Here is a 16,079-nt window from a genome sequence, read left to right as displayed (position 1 = left end):
TTTGACGTTTCCTTAAAAGAAAACTCAGGAAGAAGAAAGTTAGTCAAGGATAAACACAAAAGACTCACTCCTTATTGCACATAAGCCTGCCTCTCAACGTTATTTGCTGCTAAAGTTCCTTTTAAAGGTGGCTTAAAGAGTGGGTCTTGACTGTATGTTTTTTTAACCTTTGTTTTTCTTTAAAACCCCATTTTCTTGTGTATATTATACTACCCTCCTTCCAACATTTGGCTGCTTCTACCTGTGTGAGTGAGAGACAAATAAAATCTTATTGATTATTAATTGTGGTCCTTGGTCTCACGCAGAATCAAACACATCCACGAACAGGGATTGGTACTTACAATTATCTTAAACACTTCTTTACATTCTCGCACACATCCGTGTGGAAAGGTAACATGGCAGACGCTTTTAATGGCATTTTCAGAATTGCAGTGGAAAATGTTTTGTTTCCCAATTCCCAACGAGAGATTATATAGAAGTGTTCAGTGTTAACAGACAGACTGCTTAAGGTGTGCGTGCGTGCGTGCGTGCGTGCGTTTCTCACCAGACATCGACAGTAAACTGCTCTAGTCTTGACAAACTCTTTCATGTTGTTCACGTTGATGTTTTATCTTGTCTTTATATCTCCTAGACGTAGAGAAAAACTGGAAAGTACCAGGTATTCCCATCAGCACACAGACATAGGCCTCCTCTCCAAAGGACTGTCAGTCATAGTGAGCTTACACAGTCGTACACTGCTCCTCATTGTCTGCCCTCCTGCCCGGGGCGACTGCTGACAGCAACCCCGGCAGGAGTGTTGACAGCCTGGGAGGAGAAAGAGAGACTTGGTGTGAGTCTTTAACAGCTTGTCTAAACGATCATTTTAGTCAAGAGATACAGTATAGGCTATCATGCCATGTTGTTACTCAATCTTGATTAATTTCACTCATACAACTAGTTAGTTTAAAACATTGTTATCAATACTGTGTTCATACAGTAGTCCACTTCTATCTCAAGTGTGACATGCTAACAAGTGGCAAGCATGAAGTGTGCCACTCGGTGCATGTCTAATCGCACCGTCAGTGTTTTGATGAATGATGAATGGGTGTGAGATGTTATCTTAATGTTATTGGGTCATACACTAGATAGAAGACTTAAAAATATTGTATAGTACTATGGCTAAATATGACACTCACAATCACATCTACTGAACACTGGTTAGTAGAATACTTTGAAAAGAGTTTGAAACCTGACACCTCGCATCTAAAGACATGCGTGTCATTGCATACAGTAGTCACAGATTTTGCATAGATCAGATAGTTATCTTCAGAGAGAATAACACATGCAGTTGTGTCTGGCACTGGTCCTTTGAGAAGTGTAAAGACACACAAGGGAGACCACATGTAATCAGAGAATAAACAGATGTATTGAACTAATGATAACATATACAATTGGGTTGAAATGTGCAAATGAGCCACATCAGTAGTGCGCACACACACACACACACACACACACACACACACACACACACACACACACACACACACACACACACACACACACACACACACACACACACACACATTTTCTCTCTCTCCCCCTCTCTCTCTCTCCCTCTCTTTCATCTGTCCCTGCTCTGGTTTGGTTATGTTGGAGTTTTAGATATTTGTTTAGATTTGCCCCTTTTTTATGGTTAAATGCACCAAACACTCACACTATCTCCACTCACGTACTTTGTTTGCTTCTTAAAATGGTGCGTGTCCAACTTTGTCATGGCTTTACGTGCTGGTCTTGACAGCGACCCACAACAAAGTATGTCAAAATGACACTCCAGTTAATGACAGCTTCCTCTAGAAGCCAGTGCAAGTTGTTGTGTTCCAGGACATTAATTTAGAGGTAGAGAGGGATACCTTTACCTCAAGCAGGAAGAGGGGAAGGAGGGAGGGAGGGAGTAAGGAAGATGGGAAGCGTGTACTCTGGTAGAAAGTGGTTGGTGGAGAGAGTTTCCTGTGGCTTTGAAGAAAGACTGAATGACTGAGGTTATCACTGTGGGGTTATGTGAGGTTATGTTTGTGTGTGTAATTCAAAGGACTTGCGAAAGGAAACGTGTGTGTGTCAGTGCGTGGGCCGGCAGTGACTCAAGTGGTAGAGCGGCCGCTCGGGACACTGAAGGTTCCGTGTTTGATCCCCGACCCCGGCTCCCCCTGGGGTAGTGTTGAAGCAAGTAAGACACTGAGCAAGACACTGATCCCGTAACTACTCCTGCTCCATGGCTTGCATGGTTTCCTCTGCCCTCTGTGTGTGAATGGATGAATGTGTGAATATAACAATACTAGACCTGGAAAGCCTATACGTTGCCATATCTTTCAATCCGGGAGAGTATATGTGTCATTTTAAATGCATGTAGCAACATGAATTCTTTTTACATGTTTTGAATAAAGAATTGAAGTTTTTCAGAAAAGTTTTTTTTTTTTTTATGGGTCTAAAGGGGTTAAAGGTTCTATATAAATGCACCATTGACCTATTATTTCAGTCAGACACTCTTGTCAAGATGACAATCCTTTATTGCAGTGAGATTGCGTTGTATTTGCTGGTGTGGCTCTGCATGTCACAAACTGTGAGATAATGAACTACCCCAAGTGGATCATGAAGATACACAGTTATAGATACATACAACATGATAACAGACACAACCCTAAACAGACCATGTTAGATGAAGAATTAGGATAATGGCTGTATGTGATTGGAGGGTGTTTGAGCATGGGACCTGTTTGACTTCCTTCCTGAACCACCACTGATGCTCTGTGTGTGTGTGTGTGTGTGTGTGTGTGTGTGTGTGTGTGTGTGTGTGTGTGTGTGTGTGTGTGTGTGTGTGTGTGTGTGTGTGTGTGTGTGTGCGTGCGTGCGTGCGTGCGTGCGTGCGTGCGTGCGTGCGTGCGTGCGTGCGTGCGTGCGTGCGTGCGTGCGTGGCGTGCGTGCGTGCGTGCGAAACACACACACACACACACACACACACACACACACACACACACACACACACACACACACACACACACACACACACACACACACACACACACACACAGGTTATTTCAAACATTACGTTGCAGTATAAGACATTGTTCATGCCATGTTTGTTGATATTACTTCATCAAATTCCTTCTAAAAACAGCTACTGATCATTATAAAACATATGTATTCATTCATAAGGAGCCACACTCACAGACAGTGAGTAGGGATTTTTTATGGTTCAAATCTGAAATGCACTCATCCAAATAGTTTCCTCTGCAGCTATTTACAATGCCTGAAATTGAAACAACCATAGGAAGTATATTATGTGTATTATCCTGTGATTGTTTGTGTAGTAACATGAGATAAGATAAGAGGTCTGTGGAAAACTCGTGCTCAGCCTCTCACTGGTGTCACAATATTATGAAATAATCTGGGCGTTTCCTCTCATGGACGTGGTTCCGTACACACTGACATTGTGACCTATTTTTCAGTCACAAGCCACAGCTTGAGAAACATTCTCTGAACCGTTTCTGGCTGTGAATAATTATTACAGCTCAGGTTCTTCTGAATTCCCTGGGGCCCAGCAAAAGTAGTTAATGTAGAATCACAATCATTTTAACCACTTTAGATCTACAGCGAGTTTTACTTTTTTTCTCAAAAACGTTTGGAATTTTTTTCACATAAATCTTCTCTTCTGGGGGTCCCTGGCACAAAACGTTTTCAGTTGAGGGTCCGCGGCGAAATACATTTCAATCAACATTATTTCCTTCAAGAGAGAACAACAATGCATGAGGTCTGGTGTCACCACAGACGAGTCTGTGTTTGTTTTGTCAACCACATCCTAGCTTCACTATTCTGTTCATTCATGTCATAATAGACGAGCATTCGGCAAAGAATAGGTGAACATAACAGATCTACCTCTGGTGGACCCCAGACAATAAAGTACAAAGGATTGAACCACTTCAACATATTTTTGGTGACTGTTATTTTGGCCCCAGAACAAGGACGCTCGGGGTTCATGTGGTTAAGTGGTAAAACACGTGCTTCTGGGTCTAGAGGCCATAAGATCTGTACAGGATGTACAGGAGTTTGGTGAGTGTGTCTGTTACACGAACAAGCAGCTGCTGTGCTTTGCATCCTATTTCTTCATGTTTGTGGCTTAATATCGGCTTGTTGAATTAAATTGAATTCATTATCGACTTTTAGGAGAAGGGATGATGGGTGTTGGGGTGAAGTGGGGAAGAAGAATGGAAGTCAGAATGGATGTCAGCACCTTGTCAAGTGCATGATGACATGTTGTGAAATGCTGCAAGTGAAGAGGAAGTACAGCACATCTTTGATTCATTCATAAATAACAGAGAGAGAGAGAGAGAGAGAGAGAGAGAGAGAGAGAGAGAGAGAGAGAGAGAGAGAGAGAGAGAGGGGGGGGCGGGGGGGAGAGAGAGAGAGACAGACAGACAGACAGACAGACAGACAGACAGACAGACAGAGAGGGGGGGGGGCGGGGGGGAGAGGGAGAGAGGGAGAGAGAGAGAGAGAGAGAGAGAGGGGGGCGGGGAGAGAGAGAGGGGGGGGCGAGGGGTAGAGAGAGAGAGAGAGAGAGAGGGGGGGGGGGGCTGTCTCAAAACAATACAGACAGCCCTCTGCCGTTCATTCGGTCTTTCGGTTCCATGAGGATGAAGGAGGAGGAAGTCACGGTGCGTTCTAACTATTCACTTTCATACATTAGTGTGTTTTGTTTATTGTGCTCCGGTAATGGACGCAGAGAGTTCAGTGAGTATATTATGAATGATATAAAGCTAGATTACTAATAATGTGGCCATCATGTTGTGCTGCAGCCTGTAGGAGCCTACACTGTGCTACAGTGCCTACAAATAATTGTGGTGGAGTAAATGTATAATATTTGCCTCTGAGATGTAGTGGAGTCACTGGAGTAGAAAGAAGGCTACTGACATTTGGAAATACTCCGGTAAAGAAAAAGAAAAAAACTGTACTTAGTGACTTTACACCACTGACCGCAGAAGTGTGTGCGTGCGCCGTGTGCGCTGCAGTATGCCGCTATTCTCATTTCTCGCACCGGTCGCGCGTAATATTATTATCGCCGTCTGGAACCTCAGCCTCCACGATAGAGTAGATGTGAGGTCCCGTTTCGTAGGGAGCCGAGTGCGACACCGGCGATTGCGGCGAACGGTGGCCAATATTTTGGATTGTTATACCCCTTTTCCGCACATCGTATCCAAAAAGTAACGGTCGTCCCCTCTGCTCTCAAATGTTTGACATTTTAGCGGTAAAGAAAATTTAAGTGACGGGTTGAAACGTTTTTTTTACTCAGCCTGTGCCCTGTGGCCCTGTGCCGTGTTTTCCCAATGCAACCTTAACGGGAGCTGTTCTGCACAGGCGGACGGGGGTTGACTGGCCACAGACTGACTAAATAAGTGATTTAAACGCTTGTTTCAACCCGTCGCTTACATTTTCTTGACCGCTAAAATGTCAAACATCTGAGAGCAGGGGGGACGACCTTTACTTTTTGGATACGATTTGCGGAAAAAGGTAAAACATCAACAATATTGGCCGGCGTTGCACTCTGCCGGCACCCTACGCTGTGGAACATCATCTCGGAGCTGTGTATGTACTACTACTGTAACACGTGGGAACGACAATTACCCACACCGACGACACCGTGGGCGTGGGCTGGGCACACCACACAAAATAATGTAGCAGCCAGACTCCTCTCAACCGTTATGAATACAGAATACGGGTGGACATATATTGTATGGCGGTTGCATCATATCATGCACGTTGTGTGTGTGTGTGTGTGTGTGTGTGTGTGTGTGTGTGTGTGTGTGTGTGTGTGTGTGTGTGTGTGTGTGTGTGTGTGTGTGTGTGTGTGTGTGCGCGCGCGCGCGGGGCTTATGTGTACATACACCCTTTGAGCAATAATGCATTACAGTCTGTAGGCCTATGTACAGTCAGAATGAGAGTCAGAATGGATGTCAACAAGTGCATGATGACATATTTGTTGCAAGTTAAGAGGAAGTACTGTATATCTGTTATTCATTCATAAATAGCTGTTGACAGGCAGACAGACAAGACAGACAGACAGACAAAGAGGGAGGAGGGAGGACAGAGAGAGAGAGAGAGAGAGAAAGAGAGAGAGAGAGAGAGAGAGAGAGAGAGAGAGAGAGAGAGAGAAAGAGAGAGAGAGAGAGAGAGATAAAGAGCTATTCTCCAATCTCCATCCATAGATTTTTTTACAAAGCTTTTACTAGCTGCATTTAATCCCTAAACCTCCCAGCAGTAATTAGTAGTAGTAAGGCAAACTGTCACCTTTTCACAGAATCAAAGTATTGCTAATCAAACTGTTTAATCTTTTAAACACCCCCACAGCCTCATGCCGTGTCATAATCACAAGCAATTCCAAAACCATTATTATCATCAAGTTAAATATAAATACAAAGTTGTATGGCCCTTTTTTGTTTGGGGGGGGCAAGTACCCAGAAAACACCCAGAGAGACCTGCTTGAATGGTGACTCATCAGTCACAAGACATGGCTGCAGATCGGTGCTGTCTCTTTGTTGTACTAGCGTGGTTACAGGAAGTTGTGCAATGCCATCTATTATGTTTACTGGCAGTACAGGAGCAGATGAAAGAACTGCACACTGTACAACCCTGAGTGTTATCCTGACAGTGTGCAAATGGAACATTTTACACTCAGTTAAATCATGGTTCGTTGCTTGTTGTACAATTATCGAACCACTCTCTAACGCAGGGGTCTTCAACGTTTTCAGGCCAAGGACCCCCTAGCTGAGAGAGAGATGAAGCAGGGACCCCCTCTATATTGTATAAAATTGTGTTTCAGATTCAACTTTTTTTGTTTACTTGGTCTGCTCTTTTCCCCCCTCTACACCTATACCTCTTTGCCAAAAATAGCCGATCTACAAGCTCACAATGCCTCGCAGCGCGAGGCGTTGTGAGCTTGTAGATCGGCTATTTTTGGCAAAAGTTCTCCTCAGAAAAGCGATGCTAGGGTTCAAATGGTAAAGGTAAAAAAAAATCATATCACACAAAAATTTGGCGGACCCCCTGTAGTAACTCTGAGGACCCCCTAGGGGTCCCGGACCCCCTGTTGAAGACCCCTGCTCTAACGTCTAACCACAAGACCACTGAGCATGGTACAAGAAAGCGTGGCACTTGGACAATACAGACACTAATATAGAGCAATCTCATACTGAGATTGTTGTCAGCCTAGTGCTATAAGTTCTGTGGTATATTTCAAAAGCATTCAAAAAATAATAATCTTCACCTTTCTCTTACACAGATGAACTTCCGTTGCTTCAATACCACCGACCCAGTCTCTGTGAATGTGACCCACATCTATAATGGCCTGGTGGATACAGGCTCCCTGTGGACAGGAGAACCATCTGGCATCATGGTGTGTTCCAACAACAGTCATCCTTCCTCATCTGGCTGCCTACCATGTATTCTGAACCAGACTGTGCATGTGATCTGTAAGGACATCCCAGAGAAGGTGAAGCTGGTGATGGAGGCAGTGGGTGAACACATCATTGACAACATTAAAGCTGGTGAGTCTTAAGGTTGGGTGACAGCAAAGGAAATGGACAGAAATAACATTCCACTGTGACAATGTGATAGTTAGCAGAGATTAAATGTTTTATTATCTATCTAGGTGATATCTGAGTGATATGTGGCTCACATAGATCATAAGTATTTGCTTTTGAACATTTTAACGAATATGTTGTGTTTAAAATCTGTCCCCAGCTAAATGATTGATAGTTAAGAACCAAATGGACCCTTACGGGTCTGTCACCGTTAAATTAACAGAGGATTTTACAGTTTAGATTGGGGCCCGGAGATAAAAATGTTATCTGGTCTGGTGTCTTTGAAATTAAAACAGTTGAGAATCACTGGTCTAGTAGTAATAGTAGTGGTACAGATAGTATCATTATTAGCAACAATAGCAGTACCATCTTTAGCAGTAGTAGTGGTAGTAATAGTAACAATATAGTTGAACTATTTAGTACAGACAGACACAGTATATATAGATTATGCTGGTTAATGAAGTACTGACCTTTATTCCTGGTGTCATTACAGATACAGACTTCAGATGTCGAACCTTCCTTGAAACCAGTTCCTCTGGTGAGTACCAGTAATATAAGCATTGTATCAGCAGTATCACCAGCAGTACTTTTATAGCAAAACTCATTTCAGCCGCTTGTATCCGCAATCTTATTCTTTCGGTCATGACCCACACTTCATGACCATAGGTTAGAGTAGGAAAGGAACTTCTGCTCGGTATATCGAGAGCTTTGCCTTCTGGCTCAGCTCTCTTTTCGTCACAACAGTAATGGTTGTGCTACTTATTTCTGTCCTGACAGAAATGTTGTTTTATATGGAGTATAAGTATTGAGCTGCACTGTATCTGTTAACAGTGTTATTATGGATTATGACAGTGGTTCTCGAATGTATTTGTCATTTCAATTTCCCATAACTCTGAGAGTGTACAAAATGGAACCAAATGGACCCATACAGGGTCCATTTGGTTCCATTTGTACACTCTCAGAGTTGCCCACTTTGAGAACCACTGAATTGAGACTGAGACACAGTAATAAGACGTAGAATGTCCAATCCACACGGTGACATCTCTGTCCATTCGTGGATCATATCAGATGTTCCACAAATGTTTGGACAAAAGACCACAACATTTATGAATTGTGTTGTAATACAACATAAATCCGGTGTGTCCAGCATCTTGTACACAAATGATTTATTCTATTTTCCAGGCCCAGAGGCACAGCCAGGCCGACATGTTGAAGAAACAGGTGGGTGAAAAGATGAATTATTGTACAATGTCTTTATTCTAGAGTAATAGTTGATATACTGCCTAGGACTTCTACTACTACTATTACCAGTAATGCTAATATTACCACCAGTACTAACACTACTATAGTTCTTTTAAATCAAAGCTAAAGACATTTCTGTTTGCCGAAATCTGACTTCTGACCTTTTCTTCTTATGCTGCTGAGAAAAATGGAGAAGTTTGAAGTAAGAGATTTGTAATGTGTGTTTATTAAAGTGTGTGTGTGTGCGTGCGTGCGTGCGTGCCGTATCATTGAGTGGTAAAAATCACTGATCTATAAAAGCTGATCATGGAGCTGTAAGGAGGATGGATGACTGAACCTCTGTTCTTCATCTTTCACTTCTCTCTTCCCTCCTCTTCATCTGTCATTCTATCTCTCAGGGGGGGAGTTTCCCTGGTGGGGTGGTCTTATCATCGCCCTCGGCATCATCATCATCAGCATCATCATTGTCCTGGTTCATAAGAGACAAAGCATTCTGGAGTTTGGCAGCAGATTCTGCAGACGTGCAAATCCAGCTGACACCAATGACAGGTACAGAATGATTCCCGTTTGAATCCTTGTCAACTTAAGTGTTTTTGGGGTAAATTAATTATTATACATTTCAATACAATCTCTCTCTCCTTTTTTATCTCTCCCCTCAACCCACATATCTCTCTATCTTCTGTCCAGGTCTATGAATGGAGTGGACACGGTCGTTGATGAAACATCTACCCCACTCGTGTAGCCTCACCTTCCAGCTGCACTTCCTTTTGTCTCTCGTTGTGTCAATGCTTGTAGACAACTGCTGCGCGCGCGTGCGTGTGAGAGAGAGAGAGAGATAGAGACTACTTTTTATATTGTTACTGTATAGCAGGCAGCAAATGATGCTAAAAGTGAAACGCTTGTCGTACTTCTTCACACAATCATATCCATGACGCGTTGTAAGCTAGTAGTAAGATGGCTATTTTTCATTGACGTTCCAGAGGGTTGTCTGCAACTCGCTGAGGGTTTGGATATGTCTTCACTTTCCATCTGTCAAATTACAGACCAAAATATGTGAAAGCTGTGACAATCAACTTGAACTTAGCACTGAACCCGGCATACCTCATAGTCATAGCAGGCAGGTGATCTCACTCAGCTTTAATTATTTATTTATTTAATAATATAATAATTTTTCAATGAATTTATGCATTTATTTATTCTAGTTTTTCTCCCAATTTAGTCATCATGCCAATTCCCAATTCACCACACATATATGCTGTCCCTGTCCCTTACACCTCATGGCCCCAACAAGTTTACAGTTTTAAAAGTGTGGGTGACAGACACAAACAGGCCAATGCACATGATCAAGTAGGCAACGTTCAGTAGTATCATCAACGCTAGGTTGGGGGTTTTCCAGAGGAAAACAGTGACAGCATCATGAGCACACAGCGCTTTCACATCCATCATAATGTTGCCTGTTTTTAGCTCTTTCTTCTAGGCTGCTATTAAGTGTTGTCTGTATCCTGATTACTTTGAACTAGAGGTCACCATCATGACTGTCCCTCTCCTGGAGCGCCAGCACCAGTTAGATCAAATCAAGGAAGAGAGAGTGTCATTTCACAGTGATTTAAACAGTTATTTTAGATTATTATCAGGAGTTGTATCAGTGTCTTAATCCCCCAACACATGGTGCTCAGTTTATACACACATTACTCAAAGGACCACAATGGAAATAAGCTCTCAAGGGTTTTTGTGTTTGATCCTTATGACAGATATACAAATATACATGACCAAATACATTGTCTCTGTCGGGTGTCCAAAACTGTTACTTTTCAGGATTCAAATTCAAAAATAGCAAAAGTAGCAGATCTACGAGTTCAAAACGCGTTTCGAGCTTGTAGATCTGCTACTTTTGTGTAACGCTGTAGTATGATCAAGTAGGTTGTTAATTTACAAAAAAAACACAGACAGTTAGAATGTGGAGCTAAGAGGCCCAACAGCAACGATGTGGTCATGTATGTATCAACCTGTGGGTCGACCCCCACATGATTTTTTTTTTGGGGGGGGGGGGGGGGGCAGATGACAGTGAAGTGACAATTTAAGGACTTTTAAGACATTTTTAATACCTACAAAAAAAGTAAGAAAGAAAAGAAAAACACAATTACTGCATCAAAAGTTATCAACAAACTATACTATAAAACTGGTCAAACATTGGCCAAAGTGTCAAATAATACAAAAAAATCACACCCTGTGTGAAGGAAGCGGTGCCTTTGGGGCGGGGCGTAACTCATTTCAGTTCGTCCCTATTGGTGGTCTGAGTCCACTTACCAAATGTGTACTTGGTAGCATGCTGCAAACTGGAATAATGGCTGTTTAAAGCCCAGCCAATGGGCAGGCAGAGGGGGCGGGGCTTAAGTAATTACAGTTTGTCCCTATTGGTGGTTTTAGTCCATGCACAAAATTTGTACTCCGTAGCATGCTGCGAACGTGAGTTATGGCTGTTTAAAGGCCAGCCAATGGGAAGACAGAGGGGGCGGGGCTTCAGCAATTCATGCTGGTCCCTATTGGTGGTCTAAGTCCACATACCAAATTTGGACTTGGTGGCATGCTGCAAACTGGAGTTATAGCTGTTTTAAATCCCGTGCCCTAAACGGGCGGATGGACATAACATACGCGGGGGGTCCCTGGACCCCGCTTTGATAACTTCAGCAATTCATGCTCGTCCCTATTGGTGGTGTAAGTCCACATACCAAATGTGGACTTGGTGGCATGCTGCAAACTGGAGTTATAGCTGTTTTAAATCCCGTGCCCTAAACGGGCAGACGGACAGAACATACGCGGGGGGTCCCTGTACCCCGCTGTGATAACTTCAGAAATTCATGCTCGTCCCTATTGGTGGTGTAAGTCCACATACCAAATTAGGACTTGGTGGCTGGCTTCAACCTAGAGTTATAGCTGTTTTAAATCCCGTGCCCTAAACGGGTGGACGGACAGAACATACGCGGGGGGTCCCTGGACCCCGCTGTGATAACTTCAGCAATTCATGCTCGTCCCTATTGGTGGTCTAAGTCCACATACCATATTTGGACTTGGTGGCATGCTGCAAACTGGAGTTATAGCTGTGTAAAATCCCGTGCTCATCATCCCGTGCTGATACGGACGGACGGACGGACATACGGACAAAGTCAAGTGTAGAGCGGTTGGCACCGCTAAAAACAGCCGATCTACAAGCTCACAACGCCTCGCTTTGTGAGGCGTTGTGAGTTTGTAGATCAGCTATTTTCACAATGTTTATCTGTGGAACCAAGTCAAAATAAATTGAATGCCTCAACTCCTACATTCCAAGTGCATGTCAGGGTGGGGGGTCTCCAGTTCAAATATGGTTATTTTAGGCGGTCCCCAGTTCAAATATGTAGGCTATTTAACGTCACAGCCATGATGTTGGATGTTGGATGTTCTTTCAATTTAGATGGATGCTAATCTTAGTCTAATGCATGTTACATGTGAAACTGAAATGCAGGTTTGTGTTTTGTGCAAGTAGCCTATTTCTGTTTATGTATTATGTGTTGTTTGTTAGGCTGACTGTCCTGGTTGCTTGTCTGACATACTGTTCAGTTAGCAGATGAAATACAGTCCTGAGTGTTACTGTTATTTAGCCAGTAGGCCTAGCATATTCATGGTTTGTCTTTGTTTCTTGTACAATAGAATTGTCAGTCCATTCGTTCATCGTTTTCTTTTACATGATGGTGGGAGGTGTATGGGACTCACAGTGTAGGCTACTTTGATCATATTCATAGTATTCTCATTATTCCCTACAATATGGCACAAGGACACATGCAGTAGACCATGGTTATCCTGGAATCCAGACTGATTTGCTCTGTTCGGCTGACTTTTTTCCCTCCCTTTGCCACGCACGCACGCACGCACCGTGACGCACGCACGCACGCACTCACACACGCATAGTTCATTTATGAGTTTTCTTTGAGTTACCAGTTCTGTGGGAGGTTGCTGACTGACATACATGGACATGATGGGCTGGCCAAAGCAATAGGTATCAGCTGCTCCAGATCTACAGCTAATCTGGAGAAATTGGACTGCACCACAGTCCCTCTGTACCATGGGGTGGGGCAGGGGTTTTGAGAGTGTGTGTTTCAATGGTAGTCTTTGTCTTTTCCCCCTTTTGTGTTAACAGTGGTCTGACCCGTCCCTATATATGTCCACCTCTTGTGTCAATCGGGTAAATTCAGTTTTCAGTTCAGTTGTGTTGTTTTAGTCCAGTTTCTGTTTAGTTATTTAGTTTAATTTCCTTTGTGTTGAGCACATTTCTTTTTGTTATCTATTAAACTATTTATTTGCAACAACAAAGAAAAAAAAAAAAAAAAAAAGAAAACAATATTTTAAAACCAACAAGTTTTCCCTGTGTCTCTCCTTCCGACCAACTCGGTCCCTGACACAGAGGATGACCAGCTATGGAACTAGAGAGAATGGGGAGTAGGTGCTTTTTATCGAACTGTAACAAAGTAGCCTGGACATACAGTAGAATGTGACATATCAGAAGAGGAAGCTTTTGATTTCAGTTCAATTTGAAAACCTCATAATAAATTTGGAATGCCCATACAGTTTTTTTGCCCAACTCGTGTTTGATGTATAACCCTTGTAGAGCAGAGTGTCATGTCCTGAGAGCAAGGGGAATGGTGGAAGGGGAAGTCCAAGAGAGCATTTGTTTTCTCCTACTAAGAGAACTAATGAAAGAAAAAAACATTTCTAGGTCAAACCTACAGATGTTTGTTAAAAAGGACATGGTAAATTGAGGTGATTTCAGGGCGGTGTGTGTGTGCCAGACTGGGTGTGTGCATGTAGCCCCTTCTTATAAACCATGTGACTAACAGTAAGAGAACAAGTACAATTCCCACTATCTCTATTCCCTGTCTTCATGTGGTCATATCTTTCTGTGTGTGTGTGTGTGTGTGTGTGTGTGTGTGTGTGTGTGTGTGTGTGTGTGTGTGTGTGTGTGTGTGTGTGTGTGTGTGTGTGTAACCCTAACCCTAACCCTAACCCGCGAGTTAATATCCACTTTTTTGTTTTGTTTCCTATATTTAGAAAATATATATATATATATTTTCTTTTAAAATAAAAGAAAACAAATGTAAATATAGAAGTTTGTGAGAATACCAGATCTACAAGCTCACAACTCAGCACGAGGTGACACGTTGTGAGCTTGTAGATCTGCTACTTTCATTAGTTTGGCTCCCGGGCATACATCTAATTTCACTTTTGGGTCTTCAGCCAAAAAAGTTGGAAACCACTGCACATAGAGGACCTCAGTGGTGTTGGAATGTGACATCTGGGGACGAGAGCAAGCAGCTATATTTGCCGAAATGGGAGCGAGAATGAGTTGGTCTGGTTTAGGTTAACTAGATCAGGCCCCGTCCTGAAAGCACCTCCATACCGCCACCCCACCATCCTTCCCACAACAACCCCCCACCCCTCGTTGGTTTATAAATGTACACATTGGGTGCCAAAACCGTATATATACGGTTTTGGAAATACAACCATGGAGTGCCAAAACCGTATATATAAATTATTATTTTTTTCTTTTTCTTTTTTCTTTCTCCATAGCAACAGGAGATATCATTTTTCGAAGATTTAGACTTGAATCCACTTCCTGGTTAACTTATGACTTCAAAAGCCTGTATCTCTGCTCCTGTGTACTTTTTGTTTTTACAATGTTATTTTGACTATTTTCAACTGGCTGCAACTATGGAACGGATTACCGAATGTTTTTAATTTTTTCCCCCCGATTGTTCGAGACCTCTATGTGTGTAATGAGGGGATCACCGTGAGGACGGTGATCACTGAAAATATTTTGTGACTACTTGAAAAAGGTTCAAAAATGGTTAAAAATCCAGGCACTCAACGAACATTTTTTTAATAAACCTCTGGCACCTCAAGTGTTGAACACTGAGCCCCACAAGTTGCCTAAAGTTTGTATGAATTAATTTGTCTGTGTCACCTTTGTTGTTTAATGAAGATTATACCAATACATTCTTTATAGCGTCTTCCTCTCAAGTGAATTGGCTGGTATTTTCAGTTACAGGATAAGTGTCTTGCTCATGGACACCTCCTCGGCACATAGCCGGGGCCAGGTATTGAACCTGTGAGCTTCTGTTTCCCAGGCATTCTCTCTACACATTCAGCTATGGCCATTCCGATAATCATGTAGAATGGACAGTTAACTCAAGTGCCCAGTAGTATCAGGTATTGAACTCCTCCTCAGGGTGAACCGGACCAAAGTGGTTTGAACTGGGTGACTTCCTCATGGCAGTAGACTGTTAGACATCCTGTTTGTTTATGTGTTGTTACAGTCTTTGCCATGGAGACAGTAGGCCTACATTCAAAGAGATGCCGGGAGGAAAAAAAAAGCAATAGTTGCACGCACGCTCGTATGCGCGCGCGCACGCACACACACACACACGCGCACGCACACACACACACACACACACACACACACACACACACACACACACACACAGGCCTCTGTAAGGGGGAGGAGAGTTCTGGGCGTGCATGTGTGTAAATACCAGCCACACCCACGTGTACACGTGTCAGGGCTCAAGGTAATAGTTTTATAAACTAGTATGCTTGATAAATGCCTTTAACACCTTTTCAACGAAAAGATAAACAGATTAAAGACAGGAAGGGATAGAAAAAACAGTTATTTCAAGCAACAATGAGTAAGTAATAGTTTGTGACAAGTATGTTGACTCAACATCCATTCAGGATGGCAGCAGTCGGCCACTGATTGTGATATTTACTCTATCAAATCCCTTACAACAGCTACTAAGATAACAGCTACTCTTATCTTCAGAGAGAGAGAGAGAGAACGTGTGTGTGCACCTTTTTATACTATCTCATTAAGATATGGTAAGACCTTTGTTGATCCCGCTCGTGTGTGTGTGTGTGTGTGTGTGTGTGTGTGTGTGTGTGTGTGTGTGTGTGTGTGTCAGTTCACTGGACGGTACGGTCTTGTCAAGATTAAAGCTTTATTGCAGTGAGTGATTTGCAGGTGTGGTTCTGCTCCTGAAATAGCTCCAGATAGAGATAAAGAAGCCCCTGAAGTGGATCATAAAGATACTCAGTTATTACATAGACATATGAACCGCTCAGGACAGACCATGTAGAATCTACATGGTTCATCTATCTATACTGTAGATGAACCATTAGGATCGTGGCTGTGCCTGCCTTAAA

General features: G+C 42.8%; 1 protein-coding gene across 1 annotated transcript; it reads left to right on the top strand.

Moving 5' to 3' along the window:
• The first annotated feature begins 4,633 nt into the window (after positions 1-4,633).
• On the top strand, positions 4,634-10,701 carry LOC311052109 (uncharacterized protein). Its single transcript, XM_084066920.1, has 6 exons — positions 4,634-4,688; positions 7,310-7,574; positions 8,104-8,148; positions 8,793-8,831; positions 9,251-9,401; positions 9,540-10,701. Exons 1-6 carry the CDS (start codon positions 4,662-4,664, stop codon positions 9,592-9,594), a joined length of 582 nt encoding a protein of 193 aa, XP_083923046.1. The 5' UTR covers positions 4,634-4,661; the 3' UTR covers positions 9,595-10,701.
• Positions 10,702-16,079: the final 5,378 nt, after the last annotated feature.

The sequence above is a fragment of the Gymnoscopelus microlampas genome, assembly GCF_963454915.1.
Source record: "Gymnoscopelus microlampas genome assembly, chromosome: 9".
Taxonomy (NCBI): Eukaryota; Metazoa; Chordata; class Actinopteri; order Myctophiformes; family Myctophidae; genus Gymnoscopelus; species Gymnoscopelus microlampas.
The sequence above is the reverse complement of the archived record's forward strand: the minus strand, read 5'-3'. Positions and strand labels throughout refer to the sequence as shown.

Excerpts from the sequence above, each read along its gene's own strand:
- LOC311052109 (XM_084066920.1), top strand. The coding sequence starts at position 4,662 with ATGAGGATGAAGGAGGAGGAAGTCACG. Across the intron at positions 8,149-8,792 it reads CCTTGAAACCAGTTCCTCTG|GCCCAGAGGCACAGCCAGGC; the intron begins GTGAGTACCAGT and ends TCTATTTTCCAG. Across the intron at positions 9,402-9,539 it reads CCAGCTGACACCAATGACAG|GTCTATGAATGGAGTGGACA; the intron begins GTACAGAATGAT and ends TCTTCTGTCCAG.